Here is a 25735-nt window from a genome sequence, read left to right on the forward strand (position 1 = left end):
AGCGCCGGGGGTGTCCCGCCCCCCGACGCAGTGCCGGCGCGCCGAGGATTCAGCGGGGAGCGCGGCGCCTTCTGGCGCGCCTCGCTCTGATTGGAGGAGAGCTGGCGCTGGGTAGCATGGGTAACGCTGATTGGCTGTGGCCGCCACCCAGCAATGTTGCGTGCTGTGATTGGCGGGGAGCGCGGGCGCTCAGCGTGAGGCGGCGATGGCGGCGGGTGGCTGAGGCCGTGGCGGCGCGCTGGGGTTGCTGCCGCGGGCGCTGACGAGCCCCCAGCGCCCCGCGGGCTCCGGGAGGAGCCGTCTTGTCCCACCGCGCCGGTCCGGTCAGTCCTGCACCGGAGCATTGCGGGTTCCGTTCGGGTCCGTCCCCGCGCCCCTCAAGCCGCGGAACCCCGAGGGCTCTGTGAGGGCTCTCAGGGGGGCTGCGGGCGTTAATGGAATATTTCTTTCAGCCCGCAGAGGAGATGCGGTAGCCTGGAGTGAACCCAGCTGGCTGTCACGGCGCCTTGGGAGGCGATGGAGCCGCTCCCCGAGCTCTACTCCATCTTCCAGGGCGAGGTGCGGGGAGCGGCCGGCGCGGCCCGGGCCGTGCTCGGTGTGAATTCATCCTGTCCGCTCGGTCGGGGATTAGCGCGGGGGAGGGTTGTGTGGCGGACAGCTCTGTGCAGCTACACACACACCTGCGTCCGTGGAGTTGTTCCCGTGCGGCTGTGGGGGCAGCAGGGGAGAGGCGGCTCTGTCCTCTTCTGCCGCCTGATTCCGCCCCTGCAGAGCTCGGAATTCCAACAGCAGCAGCACCTGGAGCTGCTGGAGAGAGCCCAGAGGAGGCCAAGGAGCTGCTGCAGGGCTGGAGCCCCTCTGGAGCCAGGCTGGGAGAGCTGGGGGTGCTCCCCTGGAGAGGAGAAGGCTCCAGGGAGAGCTCAGAGCCCCTCCAGGGCCTGAAGGGGCTCCAGGAGAGCTGGAGAGGGACTGGGGACAAGGCCTGGAGGGACAGGACCCAGGGAATGGCTCCCACTGCCAGAGGGCAGGGATGGATGGGATCTGGGGAATTGGGAATTGTTCCCTGGGAGGGTGGGGAGGGGCTGGGCTGGAATTCCCAGAGCAGCTGTGGCTGCCCCTGGATCCCTGGCAGTGCCCAAGGCCAGGCTGGACACTGGGGCTGGGAGCCCCTGGGACAGTGGGAGGTGTCCCTGGGGTGGAAAGAGCTGGGACTGAAGATCCCCTCCCACGCAAACCACTCTGGGATTCAGATTCCTGAATCAAGGATGAAAACCAGGATCAAAACCATTGCACAAAATGGATCAAGGAAAGGAAAGAATGATTTCCTGGCTGGTTCCAGGTCCCCCCAGTGCTGTTCCCCACTGGAACATGCAGGGGGGTTTAGAGCCTGGCAAGGCCTTGCTGGAGAGGTTTGGGCTCTCCCAGGGTGCCCAGAGCAGCTGGGGCACCCCTGGATCCCTGGCAGTGCCCAAGGCCAGGCTGGGCAGGGCTGGCAGCACCTGGGACAGGAGGAGGTGTCCCCGGGGGTGGCACCAAATGGGTTTAACTCCCTCCATCCCACGCCGTGCCCTGCCTCTCTGCCAGTCTCCAGGTGTGCAGATTGTGCCCTGGCTGGGCAGGGCTTTCCCTCAGCTCTGCTGTGCATTTTCTCCCCAGGTCGCTGCAGTGACAGATTATGGAGCCTTTATCAAAATCCCGGGCTGCAGGAAACAAGGTCGGTGTCTCTGCAGTTGTTTCACGTCGGTGTGGGCAAGGCAAGCAGCCGGCTCAGAATGAAAAACTTCCAGAAAAAAAAAATACCAGAAAAGAAGTTTTTCCTAATTTAGGATGAAATTTGGGAAGCTTTTAGAAGATGACGCACTTTTGCATGATAACCAAAAAATACTGCAAGGAGTTTTTTGGTAACTTGAGGATTGCTTGGGGTGGGGTTTGGAAAAATGCTGGATATTTTGGGCTTTTGCTACCTTCAGAATATTTTAGTGGAAGTTTTGGGAACTTCAGGGTATTTTAGAGAATCATTTGAAGGAAGAAATTCTGCACTTTGCCCAGTTTTCTCCTTTTAATGGTCAGTGGAGAAAAAATATATTAATTTATTAATATATTAATATACCAATATATCAGTATACCAATATATCAATATGCCAATATATCAATATATTAATATAGCAATATATCAATATGCCAATATACCAATATATCAATATACCAATATATCAATATGCCAATATACCAATATATCAATATGCCAATATATCAATATATTAATATATTAATATACCAATATATCAGTATACCAATATATCAATATGCCAATATATCAATATATTAATATAGCAATATATCAATATGCCAATATACCAATATATCAATATGCCAATATATCAATATACCAATATATCAATATGCCAATATATCAATATACCAATATATCAATATGCCAATATACCAATATACCAATATACCAATATGCCAATATACCAATATATCAATATGCCAATATATCAATATATCAGTATACCAATATATCAGTATACCAATATATCAGTATACCAATATATCAATATACCAATATATCAATATATCAATATGCCAATATACCAATATACCAATATACCAATATATCAATATGCCAATATATCAATATACCAATATATCAATATATCAATATGCCAATATACCAATATATCAATATACCAATATATCAATATGCCAATATATCAATATGCCAATATACCAATATATCAATATGCCAATATATCAATATATTAATATATTAATATACCAATATATCAGTATACCAATATATCAATATGCCAATATATCAATATACCAATATATCAATATACCAATATATCAATATACCAATATATCAATATGCCAATATACCAATATATCAATATGTCAATATATCAATATATTAATATATTAATATACCAATATATCAGTATACCAATATATCAATATGCCAATATATCAATATATTAATATACCAATATATCAATATGCCAATATACCAATATATCAATATGCCAATATACCAATAAATCAATATATTAATATATCAATATATCAACATATTAATACTTTAGTATAAAAATATAAAAAATATAAAAATATTAATCTACAGCATTAATAGATAAAATAGATTAATATGTTTTATATATTAATATATACTACTAATATTTAAAACATATTAATGTCTTAATATATATTAAACATTTAATATATTACTAAGCATTATATATTAAACATTGTTATATCTTAAACATATATAAACATATATAAAATTAAGTATGTATTAAACATTAAATGCATCAATACAGTATAATGTTATATATTTATAATATACATTATTTGTGTTTATTATTAAGAAATCTAAATAGTAATAATTAGTAGAAACTTATTTAAGTATACATAAAATAGAAATAATAAATAAAAATAAATGTAATATAAATAAATTTAAATAAAATAAGTATAAATTAAATTATTTCCATATTTTCATTGTTTTAGTTCTTATTTTAATATCTTGTTAACTTTACTATTCATTGTATTTATTAATTTATAACTAAACAATTAATTTTGTTTATTAATTTCTGAACCCTAACACATTCTTCCCACACCCCAAAGGATTTTCTGCTCCAAGCCACTTGGGAAACTGCAAATGCAAGGTTTAGTGGAGGATTGTTGGTAAAAACTGAAAAAAGGATGAATAGATGATGAGCTGAGCACCAAGAATTGCTCAATTTTATTTATTCCTTTAATTTATTTATTCTATTAACTATATTTTATTTATTTTATCAATGCTGTTATTTTATTTTATTAGTTCATTAATGGTATTATTAATTTTTATGATAAATTTTGTCATAAATTTTATTAATTTAAGTATTTCAGATTATAAAACTAGCAATAAAATTAATAGCAAAATTATTATTAATGAATAATAAATTAATATTGCTTTATAGTAAAATAAATTGAACCATTTTATTAATTCTTAATTATGAAATACATTAATTTATTTTATTGATTTACTTATTAATTTTATATTTATTTAATTTATTTATTATTAATTTGGTTTATTAATTTATAATTCTATTTTTATTTCATTAATTGATTGTTAATTTTATTTATCAATGTATAGACAATTAATTTACCTATTAATTTAATATTATTTTGATTTATAAATTTTATTAATGTTATAATTCAATTTAGTTTCATTAATTGGTTATTAATTTTATTAATTTTATTCATGTTTTAATTCTAATTTTATTTATTAATTTTATTAATGTTCTAATTTTTATTTAATTAATGTAGTATTAATTTAATTTATGTTATAACTAATTTAATTAATTTAATAATGTTATTTATTAATTTTATTTATGTTATAATTATATTTTTATTGCATTAATTATTAATTTTATTCATTAATTTATCAGATTTATTTATTTATTATTTATTTAATAATGTTATTTATTAATTTTATTTATGTTATAATTATATTTTTATCACATTAATTACTTTATTCATTAATTTATCAGAAGCTAATTTTATTTGTTAACTTATTAAATTAGTTTTATTAATTTTATTCTATTTTTACTTCATAATTAATTATTAAATTTATTTATTAATTCTCAGAAATTTTGTTACCTTAATTAATTTTATTAATGTTATAATTCTATTTGTATTTCATAATTAATTATTCATTTTTTCATTAATTTATCAGAAATTAATTTTATTTGCTAATTTATTCTTTTATTAATTTTCTTAATGTTATAATTTTCATTTTATTCATTAATTATTAATTTTATTCATTAATTTATCAGAAACTAATTTTATTTGTTAACTAGTTAACTCTCTTCACGTTCTAATTTTACATTTATTTCATGAATTATTTTATTAACTAATCAGAAGTTAAGTTTGCTTGTTCATGTATAATTTCATTAACATTCCAGTTGGATTTTCACTCATCATTCCAATTTGATGTGTACTTTATCAGTTCATCACTCATTTTCTTGACGAGCTGACAGCTCGTTTACCTTCTCCTTTCCCACCCCGGCCCCGTTCTTCCCCGCGCCAGGGAGGAGCTTTCCCTGGAGCGGGGCGCGTGCCAGCGGCGCTTGTGTGCCCGTCCGTGCCCCTGCAGGGCTGCTGCACAGGACTCAGCTGGCCTCGTGCCCCGTGGACCGACCCGCCGAGGTGCTCGCCGTGGGGGACAAGGTCTGGGTGAAGCTCATCGGCAGAGAGGTGAGCTGGGCTCCGGTCCCGCGTCCCGGCCGCTGCTCTGCGCCTGGGGCGGGCGGACAGGAGAGATCTCTGCAGGCAGGGCTGGGAGCTGGGCCGTACTGCCGAGGGCGAGGGTGCGGGGCCCTGCCTGGGGCTGCCAGCCACAGCTCCGAGCAGGGCCAGGGAGAGAGAGGCAAGGGCAGGAGTAGGAGCAGGCCACAAAGAGAGAGAGAGAGAGAGAGAGAGGCAAGGGCAGGAGTAGGAGCAGGCCCCAAAGAGCAAGAGAGAGAGAGAGAGGCAAGGGCAGGAGTAGGAGCAGGACACAAAGAGCGAGAGAGAGAGGCAAGGGCAGGAGTAGGAGCAGGCCACAAAGAGAGAGAGAGAGAGAGAGAGAGAGAGAGAGGCAAGGGCAGGAGTAGGAGCAGGCCACAAAGAGCGAGAGAGAGAGAGAGAGAGAGAGAGAGAGAGGCAAGGGCAGGAGTAGGAGCAGGCCACAAAGAGCGAGAGCGAGAGAGAGAGAGAGAGGCAAGGGCAGGAGTAGGAGCAGGCCACAAAGAGCGAGAGCGAGAGAGAGAGAGAGAGGCAAGGGCAGGAGTAGGAGCAGGCCCAAAAGAGTGAGAGAGAGAGAGAGGCAAGAGCAAGAGTAGGAGCAGGCCCCAAAGAGCAAGAGAGAGAGAGGCAAGGGCAAGAGTAGGAGCAGGCCCCAAAGAGCAAGAGAGGGCAGGAGTAGGAGCAGGCCCCAAAGAGTGAGAGAGAGGCAAGGGCAGGAGTAGGAGCAGGCCCCAAAGACCGAGAGAGGGCAAGAGTAGGAGGAGGCCCCAAAGAGTGAGAGAGAGAGGCAAGGGCAAGAGTAGGGCAGGCCCAAAAGAGCGAGAGAGAGAGAGGCAAGGGCAGGAGTAGGAGCAGGCCCCAAAGAGCAAGAGAGGGCAGGAGTAGGAGCAGGCCCCAAAGAGCAAGAGAGGGCAGGAGTAGGAGCAGGCCCAAAAGAGCGAGAGAGAGAGAGAGAGAGGCAAGGGCAAGAGTAGGAGCAGGCCCCAAAGAGCGAGAGAGGGCAAGAGTAGGAGCAGGCCCCAAAGAGTGAGAGAGAGAGAGAGGCAAGAGCAAGAGTAGGAGCAGGCCCAAAAGAGCAAGAGGGAGAGAGGCAAGGGCAAGAGTAGGAGCAGGCCCCAAAGAGCAAGAGAGGGCAGGAGTAGGAGCAGGCCCCAAAGAGTGAGAGAGAGGCAAGGGCAGGAGTAGGAGCAGGCCCCAAAGACCGAGAGAGGGCAAGAGTAGGAGGAGGCCCCAAAGAGTGAGAGAGAGAGGCAAGGGCAAGAGTAGGGCAGGCCCAAAAGAGCGAGAGAGAGAGAGAGAGAGAGGCAAGGGCAGGAGTAGGAGCAGGCCCCAAAGAGCAAGAGAGGGCAGGAGTAGGAGCAGGCCCCAAAGAGTGAGAGAGAGGCAAGGGCAAGAGTAGGAGCAGGCCCCAAAGAGCAAGAGAGGGCAGGAGTAGGAGCAGGCCCAAAAGAGCGAGAGAGAGAGAGAGAGGCAAGGGTGGGAGTAGGAGCAGGCCCAAAAGAGCAAGAGAGAGAGAGAGAGAGGCAAGGGCAAGAGTAGGAGCAGGCCCCAAAGAGCGAGAGAGGGCAAGAGTAGGAGCAGGCCCCAAAGAGTGAGAGAGAGAGAGAGGCAAGAGCAAGAGTAGGAGCAGGCCCAAAAGAGCAAGAGAGGGCAAGAGTAGGAGGAGGCCCCAAAGAGTGAGAGAGAGAGGCAAGGGCAAGAGTAGGGCAGGCCCAAAAGAGCGAGAGAGAGAGAGAGAGAGGCAAGGGCAGGAGTAGGAGCAGGCCCCAAAGAGCAAGAGAGGGCAGGAGTAGGAGCAGGCCCAAAAGAGCGAGAGAGAGGCAAGGGCAAGAGTAGGAGCAGGCCCAAAAGAGCGAGAGAGGGCAAGAGTAGGAACAGGTCCCAACAAGCAAGAGGGAAAGAGAGACAAGGCAAGAGAGGGCAAGAGTAAGAGCAAGAGTAAGTGTAAGTGAGGGAAGTTCCCATTACAGTACAATAAATCTTCTGTGCTGAATATTCTAATTTTCACTAACCACTCTAGTACAAGATACAAATCCTATAGCATTTAGAAATAGCTATACAGCAAGATACAGCTAGTTATATAGCAAGATACAAATCTTAGAGCATTTAGCCTCTAAGAATCATGACATTGCCATACTGTGGTACATTTTAAACCCTAAAAACTACTCTTATAAATCCTATAGGTAAATATATATCCTGTAGGTAAATCCTATAGCATTTACCTACAGCCTGTAAGAATCATGGCATTACCACACTGTGTTACATTTTAAACCCTGTAAACTACTCTTGTAAATCCTATAGCAGTTACATGCAGCCTATAAGAATCATGGCATTACCGTACTGTATTACATTTTCAACCCTAAAAACGACTCTTTGGACCCCTTCTGCCAAGCTGGTAGGGTCTGCTCTGCCCCTTGGAGCTGTCTGCAAGCAGAGGGTGTTGTTTCATCAAAAGGGGATTGCCTTCAGCTGGCCATACCATTGTTTTCCAGTTGTTCAGTAACCAAGGCTTGGTGTCTCAAAGCTTGCTTTCATTTCAATCTCACTTATAGTTTCTATATTCTCAAAATCTTTTGCCAGGCAATCATATTTATAAGACTTTCCCGTTTCATCTCCCCCAACATTCATTAACGTTTTTGGGTCGTTTATTGTGGCATTCACATACTCTCTGAACACAGAGAGGCTTAGATTTCTCCTGAGAGAAGCAGAGAAAAGAGAATCAAAACAATTCTTGTCTCATTTGCTGCTCCCTGTTTGTGCCCATGTGGGCAGATTGTTTACCCGAGGTGATTGCTGGATTGGATTCTGGTGTTTTGGATTCATTGACCAGTTGGATCCACAGCTGTGTCGGGACTCTCGGCAGAGAGACTTTTCATTAATGATATAGTTAGGTTCTTATTAATGTAATGTAGTGTAATATAGGTCTAGTATAATATAGTTTAATAAAGTAATTAATTAGCCTTCTGAAATCATTAGAGTCCTACACATCATTCTTCCCGTGTGTCAGGCATCCCAGCACTGATAATTCATCCTGCTAATTGTTTGTTTTCCAGATGAAGGATGACAAACTGAAGCTCTCCCTCTCCATGAAGGTTGTTCACCAAGGCACGGGGAAGGACCTGGATCCCAACAACGTTTCCCTTGAGTGGGTAAATCTGAGCGGAACAGAGGGGATGGCTTCCCACAGGACACAGGGAATGGCTTCTAGTGCCAGAGGGCAGGGCTGTGTGGCAGCAGCTCTGTGGCCTCACAGAGAACCGCAACGGTCCCAGGCATTGTGCTGGGGAAGGCTGTGAGAAGATCAGAGAAACAATTCTTACCTTCACTTGCTGCACCTGTTGTTGTGAACATGTGGAATGTGTTATGGAGATTTGTTTACCAAAGGGTGATTTCTTAATTAGCCAGTGGTGATGGTGTTTTGATTAGAGGACCAATTAAGTCTACCTGTATTGTAACTGTCTATAAAAGCAAGGGGTTTCTTAAAAAAGATAGCTATTGATCAACCTTCTGGGAATCATGGAATCAATGTTAATTATTACCTAGCCAGGGGCCCGTTACCAAGACAGGGATGGATGGGATATTGGGAATTGTTCCCTGGGAGGGTGGGGAGGGGCTGGGCTGGAATTCCCAGAGCAGCTGTGGCTGTCCCTGGATGCCTGGCAGTGCCCAAGGCCAGGTCAGCTCTGCTCTTTGGGTTTAGAAAGTTTTACTGTGCGAGTGTCCTGGTTTTGCATGGGGACTCTTGTGGGAAATCTAGGACTCCTGCACAACTGACCAGTATGATCCAGCAGAAGCTTTTATTGTTTACATTACACACACTTCTACAGATTCTACAGACTACTAAGATCACAGTTCTTGATTGGTGCCTTTGTCTTGCTCCCTCGTTCTCTGCCTGCATTTCTCACAGTATGTGATTGGTTACATCCAGGTGTTTCACAGCCCTCTGTATTCCAGTTCCTGCAGTCTTGGTATTCGGTTTGTCAGCCTCTTCTTTCTTAATTTAGCACAATTTATGTTCCAATAGCCTTGAGGAATTCATGAGGCTTTGAAAACAAACTTAGAAGCAGGTTGGCTGGTGCACACTATGGCCTTACCCCTGCAAATACATTGCAACAGGAGACATTTACAGATGTGATCTCAAGATTAGTGAAATCTCCAATTAGCAATCCAAAGCCACCACACCACTTAACCTTTAAAAGCCTTGTGGTCATACAAAAATGTAAAAGCCTTTTGATTGTAAAAAATGAGGGATTAAAGATGAGAATGGATTGAAAATGGAGCTGTTCTTGCCCTCCCAGCCAGGATGAGAGGAGGAAACGCACCTTCAGGGACTACACGAGCCAGAAGATCACCCTGGAGGCTGTGCTGAACACGGTGTGCAAGAAATGTGGCTGCAAAGGTGGGTCTGGGCTGCTTCTTTATGGCTCTGTCCTAGCCAGGCAGTGACCCTTGCTGGGGTTGTATCAATGTCTGCCTCATAGTTAGAATTCCAAAGTGGTTTGAGTTGGGAGGGACCTTAAATCTCACCTGATTCCAGTCCCCAGGGACACCTTCCACCATCCCAGGCTGCTCTAAGCCCCAATGTCCAACCTGGCATTGGACACTTCCAGGGATTCAGGGGCAGCCACAGCTGCTGACATGGTTACTTGTAGTTGTAAAGACTGAATTTTGGTTCCATGTTTGTCCTTTAGAGGAGGGAGTTTTTTATCTCTTGCTACAAAACCAAAATATTTAGTTCAAGTCCTTAAAAAAAAAAAAAAAGGTGTGTTCCTTAAAATCACACCCCTTTGGGCTACTGGGCTACTGGTGAGGAGGCCACAAAGATGATGAAGGACTGGAGAGATGAGGAGAGACTGAGGGAGCTGGGTTTGATTGTTGTGGAGAAGAAAACTCAGAGGGAATGCATCAATCCACACAAATATCTCCAGGGGGTGTCAGAGGATGGTGCAGACTCTGCTCAGGGACAGGACAAGGAGTGATGGCCAGAAACTAAAACACAAGGAGCTCCCCCTCGCTGTGAGGAAGAGTCTCTGTCTGTGGGGAGTGGCAGAGCTCAGGAGCAGCGAGTGAGGCAAGTCTGCCTCTCTGGAGCCATCCCAACCCCCTGGATGTGTCCTTGTGTCACCTCCTCCAGGGGATCTCCAGAGGTCCCTTCAACCCCAACCATTCTGTGCTTCCTGTTGGGAGGCAAAATCATTTAGGTTGGAAAAGAGCTCCAAGAACATCAAATCCAAGCTGTGCCTGGTGCCCTGGCCCAGCCTGAGGCCATTTCCCCTTGTCCTGTCCCTGTTCCCTGGAGCACAGCCCGACCCCCCCCGGCTGTCCCCTCCTGTCAGGAGTTGTGCAGAGCCACAAGGGCCCCCCTGAGCCTCCTTTTCTCCAGGCTGAGCCCCTTCCCAGCTCCCTCAGCCTCTCCTGGGGCTGCAGCCCTATTCCCCGAGCTGCCGTGGGTCCCTGGGCTCCCTGAGCAGCACAGAGCCCCTGCCCTCACCTGCCATCCGTGTTGTAGTGCAGCTCCATGACAGCCCCGCTGTGTCCCTTCAGGGTGGCAAAATTGTCACAGTCCCTATAGACGTTCCAGAGCACTGGGGGACAGCGAGGGACAGGTGAGCACAGGAAAGGCCCAGGAACAGCCCCTTTCTCCTTTCTCCTGCCCTCACACTTTCCTTTGATCTGGACTCGGTGCCCTGCTGGCTCCAGGGGTATCCTGACCCTGCCAGAGCTGTGGGAGTTGTGTTTATCCTGCTGTGCATGGAGCTGATCTTTGGGGTTTCAGCAAGGTGGAGGAGGGACCATCCCCACTGCTGACTCCCAGCTGGGATAATTACTCTGCTTTTGGTTTTTAAGAAGCAAACAAACCTTCAGCAGGTGATCTCACTGTTAGCAACCATCAGTGGAAGCTGCTTCTCAGTTGGTGGGACACTGGAGCTATGTCTTAGAGCTAAAACCAAGTTTGTGGCCTGCTGAAATGATGTCCTGCCTGGTTCAGCAATGTGAAGATTATTTTGTGGTGCCTTTCAGTAGATTTATTCAAGTTGCTGAGGTACAAAGTAGTTTTTTGTGCGGGAGATTTTGCTGTGCCCTACTTGTGTTATTTAGAGGAAATGGTTAATGGGGCTCATGCTATTCTGGAGGAGGTTAACGCTGAGTGTGGGCTCTGTAGTCGTACAGAAGTATCCTTAAAATACTATTTTAAAGAGTTATTACTATTTCAAGAACTATTATGTATAAAGCACTATTTTAAAGAACCCCAAAACCAGGATTATACCTATTTTCAATCTGATTTTTAATAATGGTGTCTCCTCCTAACAGCAGGTGCCAGCTCTCCAAATTCCCACTGCAGCTCTTAGTAGGTCAACTTTGATATGTCCAGAGTAGAAAAGGTGGAACCAGAAGAGCTGAATTTCTCTCTCTTTGTGGCTTTAGCTCATTTTCCAGGTGTCAATCACACCACTTTACCTTTCCCCCATTCTTTTCTGGGATGATTAAGCCCTTGCAGAGACAAATTTTTACTTGTTGAGACAAGAATATTTTCTTTTTTGCCTAACTAATCCCTCCAGAATGACCTGGGTTATGTTTGTTCCCTGTCCTGTTTAATCAGGGCATGTTCAACTAGGTGAAATTTCAGGATAAAAAATGTCCCGTGTAGATTTTCTCCTTGTGACTGATAATCAAAAGAGCCTTGGCAGCACTTCAGGTGTATGAAATGCATTTGTTAAAAAAAGAACAAAAGAAAAAAAAAAAAAGAGGGGCTGGGTTTTTCCTTCAAACACCTTTTTCTCCTAGGTCACTTTGCCAAGGAGTGTTTCATGCAGCCTGGAGGAACCAAATACAGCCTCATTCCAGAGGAGGATGAAGAGGAGGGGGCAGCAGCAGGATATGAAGGAGATAAAAAGATCAGCCAGGCTGAGGAGTCTTCAAAAAAGAGGAAAAAGGTATGAGGTGGCCTCTGGCTGGCCTGGAAAAGGAAATGGGGGATGGGAATTTGCTCTGTAGTTACAATTGAGTTACTCCAGCAAGGTGGGTGTGAGCAGCTAGGTGTGGGCTGAGAAGGTGCCTCAGTTTTGGGCAGGTTCTGTAGCAAAACAGGATTCTCCCCTGCAGATTTCTTACTAATTCTTAGGTTTTTTCCTTTTATTGTCAAGCTGCCTTCAAGCTGGTTTTGTGCTACAACACACAGCCCCCAAAAGATATAGTAAGAAAAAGATGATTATTGTTTTTCCTGGTCTTCGTGAGGCTCTGCAGGCATTGCTTCAGTGTCCTGAATTCCTGTGATTCCTGCTTTCCTCCTTTCTCCTGCCCTCACACTTTCCTTTGATCTGGACTCGGTGCCCTGCTGGCTCCAGGGGTATCCTGACCCTGCCAGAGCTGTGGGAGTTGGGTTTATCTGCACACTCTGCGGGAAAATCCCTGGCTGTGTTTGCACAGGGAGCATTCCCAGGCTCCAGAGCAATTTCTGTCCCTGTGAAAATGGCACCAGATCAGCGACATTTCCCAGGCTGTGTTTGACCTCTGGCTCGGAGCAGGATGAGATAAAATAAAACACAGGTGAGACTTGAACCCAAGCCAGGAGCTTTTGGTGGTCAGGTTTATTCATGGATGAGTATTCACAGAATCCCAGAGGGTTTGGGGTGAAAGGGACCTTAAATCCCATCCCACCTCTGCCACATTCCCAGGTTGCTCCAAGTCCCATCCAGCCTGGCCTGGGACACATCCAGGGACAGCCACAACCCAGTTCAAGACTTCAATAAATAACTTCTTCCATTAGCCCCTTCACAGTCCCACTTTTAATTACTCTTCCAAAGTCCTTTCTCTATTTTTTCCCCTCTTTCCAGCTCTATGGCCTCTCTGTATCCCTGGAGAGTGGCAACAGGCAGAAAAGGCTCAAGTTATTTAAAAGTTTTGGGGAAAAATTACACAACAAAGTGCACAAATAGCACAAACTGCTTGTTATCCTACCCCTGCCCATCCACCAGCATGGGGATTCCCAGTGGAGTCTTGCCCTGCTGACACTACAGGAAATATAGGTCACTGTCCTGAATTTGTTCCTGATTTTTTTGTGGGGTTGGTGGATTAATAGCTTTCCTTGAAATTTCACTTGTTCCTTTGATCTCCCTCCCTTCTCAAGGGTGACATCAAAAGTTGTCAGATGTTTTCCAGAGCTGGAATAATAAAACTCTGAGCTTTTTTGGAGGCAGGATGTGGGATCCTGGAGATGAATGGTTCCCTTGTAGTCTGGAGTGCCTGCTGTGATCTTGTCTGGGAGCCACCATGTGCTTCCCTGCTTGCCTGGAGCTTCAGGGATTTACAGCACGTGGAAATAGCTCTGGATTCAGGGACAATCTACTTGCTGACCTGTCCCCTCCCATGTGTGGGACACCAGTGTGGCCCTGGGGTTTTTAAATGAGAGGAGGGAGCTGCCAGCTCCCAAGGGATTCCATGAGTGTCAGAGCAATAAAATGAATATTTGTGATTGTTCAGGGTCAGCATTTTGTGCTTTCCTGGATCTGATGTTTCCTTGCAGTTTCTGGGGTTTTTCTCCTCTTCCCAGAGATTCCTCCAGGATCCTCACCCCCATTTTTTTTTTTCACCTGCCTTCCCAGTGGTTCCCAGCTCCTGTTTTCCCTTCTGCCTGAGCCCCCCAGTACTTCCAGGCTGGAGCTGGATTCAGGTCTCTGTGTGGGAGTGGCACTGGTGTGACAGTGACACATCCTTGGGTGGCAGCACTGAGCCCTGTCCTGTCTGCTGTAATCCCTGAGAAAATGGGTGATGCAGGGAGAAAGGGAGAGGCTGGAGGGGTCCGGGGAAGGGAATGGGCTGGAGAATCCTGAGGGAGCTGGAAAGGGGCTCAGCCTGGAGAAAAGGAGGCTCAGGGGGGCCCTTGGGGCTCTGCACAACTCCTGACAGGAGGGGACAGCCGGGGGGGATGCTCCCAGGGAGTGAGGGGTGGGGTGAGGGCAAACAGCCTCAAGTTGTGCTCAGGGAGGTTTAGGGTAGCCACTGCTCAGCAAGTTAGAAAAAATAGACACCTAAAGGTTTTGCACTTGTGTGCAGCCTGACAGACCAATAACATGGCTGTTCTCCCCATCCTTGTACCTTCAACACAAGGGTGTAGCTGCTCCCTTCTCTTTCCCAGAACAGGGCAAGATTGCACCGAAGTGCAAAGCAAAAGCCAGCAGACACTGAGCTACTGGTCCAGAATTGCCATGTTTACTGTCCCCTGGAGCAGCAGAAGGCAGGGGGATTGCACCTGCTCTGACCCCATCTCTGCTTCAAACCACCCCTGACTTCCATGCCACCTCAGCAGTCTGGATGTTTTGAAGGTTTATGGAGGGGTTCTCCCCCCTTCCCCCGCCCCCGACTTCTCTTTGAAGTTTTTGCTCCCTTGTCTGCTTTTCCCTTTTTATACCCCATCTCCCATCCAGATATTTGGGAAAAAACCCTTCACAGCAAGGGTTGATAAAACTGTCCTGGCAGTGGTGGGAGTCCCCATCCCTCCTAAGCCACATGGATGTGGCACCTGGGGATGTGCTGGTGGAGCTGGGGCCATGGTTGGACTGGCTGATCTTGGAGGGCTTTTCCAACCCAAACAGTTCCAGGATTCCATGGTGCTGTGCCAGGGATGAGCCCTGGAGCCTGTCTGGGACAGCTGGGCAGGCCCAGGCCCTGTGTCCCTTCTTCTCCTGGGGTCACAGGGTGAAGGAGCTCCTGTGGGAACAGCAGTGTCCCTGCTGGGATTGTGTGGGAGGCAGGAGGCTGGGAATGGCTGACCCCTTCTGATCCTGCTGCCTTTGTCTCCCAAGAAAAAGCCTGCAGTGCTGGCTGAGGGATAACCCCTTCCATTGAAATTCTCCAAGTTTATCCCATCTTCTGCTCACACAACCTCAAATTTGGGGGTTTAGATCAATTTCAAAGTTCCTTATGAGCTTTATTCCACATGGAACAGCTCATCCCTGAGGTGGTTTTGGATGGCCTTTGGGATTGGGGCTTTTTTATGCCTTTACTGCTCTTTTCCCCACCTCATGGAAGATTTCCAGGTCTTCCTGCAGATCTTCATGTTAAAACCACACCTAAGTGTGTTCTTTGACCTGTGGCTCATCCAGCCTTGGTCCATTCTCAGTTTTACTGGTTCTTCCATGGCATTAAGAGGGCACAGCCCTTCACACATTGTCTTCATCTAAATTTTTCCGAATCTGGCTGTCTTTATTTACTGGCTCTAGGCTGGGTTCTTCTCCTCAGCTTCATTCTGACTGCTCCTCCAACAAAGGATGCAAAAACACCTTTAGATTGGCATAATGAATCTTGTTTGGAGTGAAATTGGGCAGTGGAATGAGGATAAAGAACAAAATTCAGAAGCCTAGAAGGATTCCTGGCACAGCCCTGGGGATGCAGACAGACATTAGGAATCCATTCGAGTTTTTCACAAGGACAAGACACAAATTCTTGGAATGGGATCTTAACTCCTCAGGTCTGGTGAAAAATATTTCAACTTCTTGAACAGTTCTGGACACTCCCCTCTTATCTCAACCCCAAATACCTTTTGGAGGAATGAGCTGTTGTAACCTTCTGAGAGCACAGCCTGGAGCAGTTTCCTCACAAAGGACAGGGGGGAGCCTGGAGTGCTGGAGGGGCCCCTCTTGGAGGGGTTTCTGGAGCAGTAGGGAAGGAATTCCATGAAAACCAGCACTCAGGCTCCAGCCCAGCCTGCTGCTGTCCTGCTGGCAGCTCCAACAGGGACTTGGAGAGAGGTTTTGGAGCACTTTTGTTGGGTTCTGATGTGATAATTGCATAGGTGGGGCAGGATGTGCAAGGAACCGTGAAGTGCAGCTCTGTGTGCTGGTAGCCTTGGGCCAAATCCTCTCCAAATATTGGCCCAAAGTGCAGTGTTTGGGGTGCTGGGTGTGCCAGAGCTGAGCTGAGCTGGGTGTGCCAGAGCTGAGCTGAGCTGAGCCCCATCCAGCACGGCTGGAGGACATTTGGCAGCTCAGGGTGTCCCTGCAGGCACAAACCTGGGCTTTGCTGGGCAGTCCCTGAGCTGGAAACACCCCCTGCACACTGAGTTCCCTGGTGACCTCAGTGCTGAGCTCCCAGGGTTGGGATGCTGGAGTGAAGGGAAGGTCTGGGGCAGGATGCTGCTTGTGCAGGAGGATTTTGCAGCAGCGCTGCCTTCTGCTACTGAAAATCATAAAATCCTGGAATGGGTTGGGTTGAAAGGATCTGAAATCCCATCCAGTGCCACCCCTGCCATGAGCAGGGACACCTCCCACTGTCCCAGGTGCTCCAAAGCCCTTCCAGCCATGGAGCAGCCACATTTTTTTCCTCTGGGTATGCTCAGCTCTCCTTGTGTCAGGCTGCACTTCCAGCCCAGGCTGTGCTGATTTGCTGCACTGGAAGAATCAGAGAATCATGGAATATCCAGGGCTGGAAAAGACACACAAGGATCACTTAGTTCAGCTCCTGGCCCTGCACAGGACACCCCAAGAACCCCACTGTGTGCCAGAAAAGGGATTTGTTTCTCTTAAAGTGATCTTGGCTGTTAGAAGCCCCCAAAAAGGGCAGAGTGAGGGTTTGTTGATTTTTTTCCAGCCAGCACAATGCCCATGTGTGCTTTTTTGTCCCCTGCTCCATCCACAGGAGCATCCTGTGTGTGACATCCTGTCCTGCCTTCAGCCCTCACATCCTGAGAAAGTTTCCCAAGCTCTGGAATGAAACTCTTGGTTGTGAAGGTCTTGTCAAACTTTCTCACCATGTGCACAGGCTGGAAAAGCTTGAGAAAATTCTCCTTGCTGCATCCCCTTCTCTGGAGGATTTAACTCCTTCCCATCCTCTTAGGGCTGGGAAGATTTGCTTCTGCCTTTCCTCTGTGGGTCAGGGACTTTGCAGTGAGTCTGTTGTTACCCCACAGGAAAACAGACTCAATTTTGGGTGACATTATTTGCTGTTATGGAGTTAAAATGTGTCAAGGGTCTGGTGGGTGTGGAGCCACTCCATCCTCTGCTCCTTTCCCTGGAATCCCAGAGGACTCTGCTGGATGCTCAGCTCTGGGTGTTGTCTTTGCTCTTCCAGCTCCATAAAAGTGTTGTTCTGTTTGATTAAAAATAAACTGCCAGCTCCTTTCTTTTTTTCCTCAGCTGGCAGCCTGGGCCTGGTGCTTGGACACCCAATCCAGTTTGGGCACAGGTGCTTCAAAGCTGGGTTAGTCAGAGCCCTGAGCTGAGCTTGCCAGGCCACATTCTTCACTGGGGCTCTCCAAGCCTGTCCCAGAGCTTTGGTTACCTCAGTGGCCATCTCTGCTCCCTGAAACCCTCCTTGGCTTCTTTGCTTGAGTCCTCAAATAGGGCAAAAATTCCTGATCAGCCCCTCTGGAGCCATGCTGGGAGAGCTGGGGGTGCTCCCCTGGAGAGGGCTCCAGGGAGAGCTCAGAGCCTGAAGGGGATCCAGGAGAGCTGGAAAGGGACTGGGGACAAAGCCTGGAGGGACAGGACACAGGGAATGGAATTGGAATGGAATTCAAAATGGAAATGGGGAGATTTGGGTGGGATATTTGGAATCAATTCCTGGCCATGTGGGTGGGGAGGGGCTGGGCTGGAATTCCCCAGAGCAGCTGTGGCTGCCCCTGGATCCCTGGCAGTGCCCAAGGCCAGGCTGGAGCAGCCTGGGACAGTGGGAGGTGTCCCTGCCCGTGGCACAGAGGTGGAACTGGGTGGTCTTTCAGGTCCCTTCAACCCAAAGCACTCTGTGGTGCTCAGAGCCTTTTGCCAGGAAAGTCTCTCCTTGGCCATGGCTGGAGTTGGTGGATCCTCGTTGCAGCTGGTGCTGCTGTGCTGGGGCAGAAAGCTGCAGCTGTGCATTAGCCATGTGCAGGGTGCAGTTACTTTAGAGGCCCATTCAGCTGCTTCCCTTCACTTCCCAGAGCCAAGGGGAGGGAACACCTGAGTTTTTGCAGGATGGGGTGTGTCAGGCCCTTGGGAGCTGCTGGCAGCATTCCTGCTCCCTGCTGGAAAGGGGTGCAGGGGATGATCCCTGGCATCAGTCAGATCCTCTCCCCAGGCCTGTGTCCTGATTAAATATCCCCAAATTGCCATGCTGCATCATTAAACACTGCTGGTCTGCCTTGGGGTGATCCCAGTGCCTGATCTCAGGGTAATCTCTGCCTGCTGCTTTGTCACACACCTCAAATTGGAGGGTTTGGATCCATTTCAGAGTTCCTCATGGGCTTTATTCCAACACCAGCTGTTCTCGTGCTGCAGCCAAGGGTCAGTCTGGAGCTTCTGGTTCAGGGCTTTGCAGCAGCACAGCATTGGGGCAATGCAGGGGGAGAGAGCAGGAGAGGCTGCAGGGGAGGGTGGGGAGCAGGAGGGGAGGGTGGAAGAGAAGTTTGGGAACAGGAGGGCATGCAAGGAAAACGGGGAAGGAGGAGAGTGTATGAAGGGTGCAGTGGGAAGTTGGGGAGCAGAAGGGGTGCAGAGGAAATTGGGGAGCAGGACAAGGTGCAATGGGAAGATGAGCAGGATGGGGTTCAGGAGAAATTGGGGAGCAGGAAGGGGTGCACAGGAAATTGAGGAGCAGGAAGGGGCGCAGAGGAAGTTGGGAAAGAGGAGGGGGTGGTGAAATCTTTAGGGAGGTTGTGCAAAGAGCCACATCTTGCAAGAGAGCACTGACCTCGTCCTGCTGCTCCACTGGGCTCTCCTGCCTGGAGCTGGGAGTGTTTGGGTGCTCCAGTGCTCCCGTCCTGGCAGGCTGGGGGCTGGTGGTGGGCTGGGGCTGCAGGGATGGTGCTCATGGCTGGTTTAGAAACCCAATTTTTGGGCAAAAAAGCTTCATCCTTCCAACTTTTACTCGTAAAGAACAATGAAATAATGGAATGAGAGCAAGAACTCTCCTTCCATGAATTATCCCATGTTTTCCAGCCTTGGATTGCCACATTGTTGCCCTTCTGCTCCAGTTTCTGCCCTGCTCTGTGCCCTGCTCCTGTAGCTGAGGGCTGGCAGTGGTGAACTCCTGCCTCCTGGGACACCGTGCCCTTTCTATGCAGGAGCAGGCCCAGAAAGGCTCGTGCTGCCCTGGTGAGCACCGGGGAGAGCATTCCCACATTCCCAGGCTTTTCCCATGTTTTCCTAGGAGAAGAAGAAGAGGAAGAAGCACAAGGCCAAGCAGTCCTCGGAGTCGGACTCGGACAGCTCGGCCTCGGACAGCGACGGAGCTCAGCCCTCCAGCAAGAGGCCCAGGCACTCCAGGAAGGCCAGCAAGGCTCCCAAGAAGAAGAAGAAGAAGAAGCACAAGAAGTAGCCCTGGGGTGAGCAGGGCAGGTTGGGCTGCTGCCATGGCCATTCCCTGCTGCAGCCAGCAGGGATCAGCAGCTCTCCTGCTCCAGGGACAAGGAGTTTCCTTCTCGAAGTAGCATGTGGTGTTACAGGTGTTGACCTGGCTACGAGCTGTCCTCTGTCACCTTGGGCACAGGCTGTCCCTTTGTCCCACAGCTGCTGCCAGCACAGGCTCATGACACCCTGCAGGGCACCCCTGCTGTGCCACAGCCTGGTGTCCTGCTGGAGCTGCTGACAGCTCCTGTGGCAGCTAGGGGACAGCAGCCCTGCAGAGGTTGGGGTGGCCCACACCGTGCTGGGGACAGGGTTTGGTGGGACCACAACCCCCTGGCACAGAGCTCTGGGCTGCAAACCTGCCCCGGCTCCCTCGGTCTCTCTGCAAACACCGGGAGTGGAGGAGCAAGGAGCAAGTGGGGGAGTGGAGATACTGGGAGTAAACATGGACTGTGGAGTGTTTGCTGCCTTGGAAAGGGATGGAAAATAAATCTCTGCTCTCTCCAGCTGTACTTTGTACTGGCTCCTTTCTTCTGTACCCTCCACACTTCATCTTGGGCAGGGGGAGAACAGTGCTGGCTGTGTGGAGGAGATGGGAAAGGTTTTTTTTTCTTTTGCGAAGTTATGGCTGCTTCCCGAGGTTCCCTGGGGTGGGAAGGGGGTGTGTGGTGAGGTAACCCATAGGAGAAGCCTTCTGGAGGGAGTATAAATCTTGTAACTGGAGCTGAAGGTCAAGGGAAGGGATGGCAGGGGGAGGGTGCCAGGAGCAGCTCGGCCCTGCTGGGACAGATGTGAACGGGGGAGGGAGCCGCCCCTGCGGCCTCTGGCTCTGCAGGGAGCTGGCATTGGCAGCTGTTGGCGTGGCAGGAGAGTTGGGACTGCTAATGCAGCCTCCCCTTATCCCTTTTCCTTCCCTGTGCTTCCCGGCCCAGCTCCCCATGGCTGCATCCCCCTTTGGGGCCATTTCCCTTCCCAAGCCCCAGCTCCCCATGGCTGCATCCCCCTTTGGGGCCATTTCCCTTCCCAAGCCCCAGCTCCCCATGGCTGCATCCCCCTTTGGGGCCATTTCCCTTCCCAAATCCGGACACCGAGAGCTCGGGACCTTTGTTCCAGGGGAGTCCTTCCCTCTGGCTGGGGCTGTGGGGCTCCCTCCTGCCCTGGGGGAGCAACCTGGCTGGGAGGGGCATTCCCGGAGCCAGCCAGAACCGATCCCGCAGCGTGGAGAAGAGGCTGGGATGGGCTACGGGGACCACTGGCCATTAACCCCATCCCTGCCATCCCTGTGGGTGGGCACGTGCCAAAACCGCCTTTTCCCGAGTAAACAGAGCACAGAGCTGTAACAACACCTTTATTATTTTCACATGTGACTTTTCCCACTTTCATTTAAAAAAGAACCCAACAACAAACCACGAAACCACCACCCGAGCCCCTGGAGCCCCTGCGGGCGCCGGGCGGGGGCAGAGGCAGCCCCGTGGGGCAGCGGCTCCGAGTCCACGGGAAGCCGTGCCTGGCACGGGGCCAGCAGGTGGGGACGATGTGGCACCGGGTGACAGGCAGGGGACCTGGGACAGCGTCTATGTCGCCTTCTCGTAGGTGCGGGTGGAGACGACGTTGCCCATGGTGAGAGTCTGGGGGCAGAGAGGTGGCAGGAGTTAGTGCTGCCATGCCCAGCTCCGAGCTGAGCCACTTCAAACCATTTCTGAGGTAGGAACCTCAGAATAAAACCGGTTCCAAGGTGGGAACGTCAGAATAAACCAGCTCCTTACCAGAATTAATTTCCCATCCTTCAGCTCTCGGACCAGCGATGTCTCCTTCCCATCCCACTTCTGCACATGGACGAGTTTGCCTCCATCCAGTGTGACCAAGGACTGCAGGGAGGGATTCAGACCCACAGTTACTTTCCTCTCGGGGGTTTCTGGGCTCTGAGGGGGTTTATTCCTCAGAGGGGACCCTGGAGCCCCGCAGGGCTCGTGATCAGCCTGGGGGTGCCACTATGGGGATGCCCACTGGCACCATCCCAGCCTGGTCAGCCGCGCTCAGCCTGGATCCTGCACTGGGTCACAGCCTCGGCTGCTCCCCTGTGACCCCAGGTGCCACCGGCACGGTCACCCTGCCCTCCGTGCCCCGGGGCCACGTCCCGCTCCGGGGCCACCCGGACCTGTCCCGGCCGCCCTCGCAAGCGCGGATCGCCGGCTCCGGCGGGGACCGGAGAGGCGGGGCAGGGATCGGGGCTTGGAACCGAAGCTTCCCTGCCCTGCAGGAGCCGCCGAGGGTTTTTGGAGCGGCTGATGCAGCAAACGCGCCTCTGCTCGCCGCGCTGCTGTTTGCACAGCGCCGCTGCTGACTCAGCCCCGAGAGCCCGGCCCGTGCCAAGGTTACTGTGACAGCGCCGGCCACGGCACGCAGGGCGGGGTTGTGCCGGGACAGGCACTGGCACCAGCACTGGCACCGCCTGCCTGTCGCCATCCTGCCCTGTGCCCTCCACCCAGCCCCTCCAGAGCCGGGGGCTGCCCCTCGTGAGCCCCCATGGCTTGGGTCTGTCCAGAGCTCAGGTGTGCTCCAGCCCCAGATCCCCACAAGGCTCTGGCTGCTCCCTCAGACCCCAGTTCCCCCCACAGCTGGGTCCCCCCACAGCTCAGCTGTCCAAAAGTTTGGGCACCTGCAGGGTTTGGGTGCCCCACAGCCAGAGGGCAGGGATGGATGGAACACTGGGGAGAAAGTCCTGCCTGGGAAGGGGTGAGGCCCTGGCACAGGGTGCCCAGAGCAGCCGTGGCTGCCCCTGCATCCCTGGCAGTGTCCAAGGCCAGGCTGGACAGGGTTTGGAGCAGCCTGGGACAGTGGAAGGCGTCCCTGCCATGGCAGGAGTGGCACTGGATGAACTTTAAGTTCCATTCCAACCCAAAGCATTCCACGCTATCCTGGGCGCCCCACAACTCCCCGCACCCCAATTCTGACCCCACCTGCCCCATCCTGTCCAGCCCCGTGCCTCGGGCAGCCGTCCTGGCCCCTCTGACCCATCACGTGCCCTCTGGCCCCGGCCGAGGGACACCCCAAGGGCACGTCCCGGGCTGTGGCAGCAGCTCCGGGCCGGTCACACGTTCCTGCTGCTTGAACAGCTTCCAGGAGCTGGGGCGGGAGGCAGCGCGGCAGGGAGGGACCTCACACTCAGCCCCTTCCCCCAGCCTCACTCGAGCTTTGTGCTTCCTGCTCTGGGGCCAGGAAAGGGGTTTGTGGCCGAAGAGCCCCCAGGTTCCTCCTGAGGTGCCCCCCGGGCTGGGTGTGGGGCACAGAGCTGCCAGCTGCTCCGTGCAGCTGGAATCTAGGAAAAATCAGGAGCTGGGCCACTCCTTCGAGGGAAAATGTCCCTGCAGGGTGGGAGAGGCCAGGAAAGTCACTGCTCTCTCTCAGGTGATTTTTTTCCTTGCTCTTACAGGGAGGAGCAGCTTGGCCTGGGAAGTTTTGAACTCCCCAGGGACCCGCAGCCCTGGGATGAGCCCTTGGAGAGGCACCGAGCAGCTGGGATTGTCCCGGTGCTCCATCCCTGCAGCGCTGCCTGCTTGGGAGGGCAGGCACAGACGGGAGTGGGCTCAAAAGAGAGGGGTGGTGCCCCTCTTCCCCCGGAGCAGGAACACTTCCCACCACCCCACCACGGCCGCCGGCCTCCTCTTGAGCAAGCTGGCACTCGCCAGCCCGGCTCTTGCACAACCTTCCCGGCAGCTCCGTCCTGCCCCGGGAGAGCCCAGCTGCAAAACGGATCCGAGGGGGCTCCCTGGCCGGGAGCAGGCTCGAGCAGCAGCCCCGGCGGGCACACAGGTGTTCCCCTTGCACAGGCAGCCAGGATGGAGCCCCGGGCTGACGGAGCGATCCCCCGGAGCCCACAGAGCCTTTCGGGGGTGCCACGGGGCGCGGCGGGGCTGGGGGCTCACCTTGACGTGCCTGTCGTCCGCCGTGGTCTCGTCGAACTCCTCGCCCAGCTTGAAGGTGATCTCGGTGTTCTTGAAGGTGCTCTGGGTCTTCACGGTGACCTTGTCGCCGTCCAGCTCGATGATGGTGGTGGGCTTGGTGAAGCCGGCTACCTGCCGCGTGGCGAAGCCCACGCCTGGGGACCGAGAGGTGAGGCCGTGTGGAGGGGCACGATGCAGCCACCTAGCCCCGGCATCACCCCCGAGCTCTTCCTCCCCGTGCTGGTGGAGGGTGAACCCCAAAACCGCTGCCCGCTCATGGTCCTGGGGGGCTCCGTGCGTCCCCGGGGCAGGAGCAGAGAGGGGGGGCCAGGGAGGGATGGATCCAGGACCAGCACCCACAGCAGCCCCTGAGCTGCGTGAGGGGGGGTCTGCTGTCTGTCCCTCCTTCCCTGCCCCGCTCTGGGCTGGGGGACTCCCCCTGACCATGCTGGGGCTGGCTGATGGGGGGCTCGGGGGCTGGGAAAGGCTGGGGGGATCCTGAGCGGCCCCCAGCACCCACGGAGGGCATCTCATCCCTCCTCCCTCTGCCAAAGGCTGGCCCCGGGGGGAGCACGGGAAGGACTCGACCCCTCACCCAGCCCGAGACCCCCTCACCCAGCCCAGCCCCACGTGCACAAAACCCCAGAGCCCCCCTAAACCACCCACGGAGGCAGCAGCGACTTCTCCACCGCCTGCAGCCCCCCCAGCCAGACCCCCGTAGGGGGGGTGGGGGCTCACCAGGCAAATTGGGGGGGCATAGGAAAAAAAAAAAAGGGTGAAAAAGGGGTGATGTGACTCCGAATCCGCTCTCAGCCGCGCCCACTCACCCAGCGCCTTCATGTACTCATCGAAATTGTTGGTGTCCACCAGCTTCCAGGTTCCCACGAAGGCGTCGACCATGGCGAGGGGGCGCGGGGGGGCCGCAGACACGCGGGGGTCCGGCCGGCTGCGAGCGTGGCACCGCCTGCAGCTGCTCCGGCACCGCAGCCGCCTTAAATAATGTCCTCATCACATGATTGGAAAGAGCACAACGCGCTCCAGAAATACTCCCCGGCAGCGCTGCCAGCGGCCACCCCGGCCCGGCCACCCGCCCCCGGCCACCGCCCCCCGCCCGACCCCCCGGGCTGGGGCAGGGATGGGCACAGCCAGAGGGGCACTTGTGCCGTGAGCTGTGCCCGGGCTCTGCGGGGCACGGCGGGCAGGGGGTGCGGGGTAGGGGGGCGCTGAGGTGGGCACGGGGGGTGTGTGCCCAGCCCAGGTGGTCCCGTGGGTGCGTGGGCAGGGGCAGCTGCTGCCCCTGTGCACGGCCAGGGCGTGGGGACAGCGACAGTGGTGATGCCCTTTAGGGACACGAGTGGCGGGGACAGGGGAGCTGAGCTGGGGAAACTGAGGCACGGAGGCAGGGGAGCTGAGCTGGGGAAACTGAGGCACGGGGAGCAGGGAGCACCGCCGGGGGGGTTGGGGGGGGTGGGAATGCATATGGGGACTCCAGGAGAGCGTGGGGACATGTGAGACACCCCCTCAATTCCGTGTGTCTGTGGGGACGCGTGACCCGGTCCCTGCTCGGTGTGCCTGAGTGTGTGGGCACGTGTACGACCCTGTCCCCTCCCTGTGTGCGTGGGGACACACGCGTGTGCCACCAGTGGTGCTTTGGGTGCCGGGGGACGCTGGGGACAAGCACGGGCACGGGGCTGTGGGACCCCCAGCAGGTGCCCCCCATCTCCCCGTGCTTTGGGCTCCAGCGCATCCCCAGCCCCTTCCCAGCGTGGGTGGGGTCACCCCTGGCCGTGGGCTTCGGTGTCCCCTGGACCCCAGGGGACGGTGCCCACTCCTGCCCCCACCCCCGGGTCGTGGAGGGACCCAGATGGGGGCTCAGGTGTCCCCGAGCCCGGTGGCTGCAGGGTGTCCCCTTGTCTTGGGGACTTGGGGGTCAAAGGCACCAGGGCCATGAGGGACCAGGGACACTTTCTCCCTGTCCCTGGCCTCTGGGTGACATCGCAGATACCCAAAAATAGCTGGAGCTCGTGTTCAGCGTCCTCCTGCTGACACTGCCACTGAGCAGGACCCCCTCAGCTCGTGCCCTGGGGGCACAGGACCCGTCCCGTGGGATGGGTGTCCCCTGTCCCGCCTGGGACACCGGGCAGGGACAGAGCCCCCATGGCCTGGGGGGACACAGAGGGCAAGGACTGTCCTCTGTCCCCT

The 25735-nt window shown here is 51.7% G+C and overlaps 2 protein-coding genes and 1 long non-coding RNA gene across 3 annotated transcripts in view; 1 reads left to right on the top strand and 2 right to left on the bottom strand.

The window, feature by feature from the left end:
• The first annotated feature begins 452 nt into the window (after positions 1–452).
• Positions 453–20095, top strand: ZCCHC17 (zinc finger CCHC-type containing 17). The gene is made up of 7 exons (XM_068172725.1): positions 453–558; positions 1657–1714; positions 5141–5241; positions 8325–8416; positions 9570–9670; positions 12058–12206; positions 19393–20095. The coding sequence occupies exons 1-7, from the start codon at positions 517–519 to the stop codon at positions 19558–19560; spliced, it is 711 nt and encodes a 236-aa protein (XP_068028826.1). The 5' UTR covers positions 453–516; the 3' UTR covers positions 19561–20095.
• LOC137462409 (uncharacterized) overlaps positions 19664–25735 on the bottom strand; it is a 405163-nt gene continuing 399091 nt past the window's right edge. The window contains exon 2 of the long non-coding RNA XR_010993686.1: positions 19664–19814. This is a non-coding gene — a long non-coding RNA (uncharacterized lncRNA). The remainder of the gene's footprint in view (positions 19815–25735) is intronic.
• FABP3 (fatty acid binding protein 3) lies at positions 20925–24579 on the bottom strand. Its single transcript, XM_068172482.1, has 4 exons — positions 24361–24579; positions 23516–23688; positions 21356–21457; positions 20925–21217 (listed from the first exon to the last, which is right to left on the bottom strand). Exons 1-4 carry the CDS (start codon positions 24431–24433, stop codon positions 21164–21166), a joined length of 402 nt encoding a protein of 133 aa, XP_068028583.1. The 5' UTR covers positions 24434–24579; the 3' UTR covers positions 20925–21163.

Source organism: Anomalospiza imberbis, chromosome 25, assembly GCF_031753505.1.
Source record: "Anomalospiza imberbis isolate Cuckoo-Finch-1a 21T00152 chromosome 25, ASM3175350v1, whole genome shotgun sequence".
Taxonomy (NCBI): Eukaryota; Metazoa; Chordata; class Aves; order Passeriformes; family Viduidae; genus Anomalospiza; species Anomalospiza imberbis.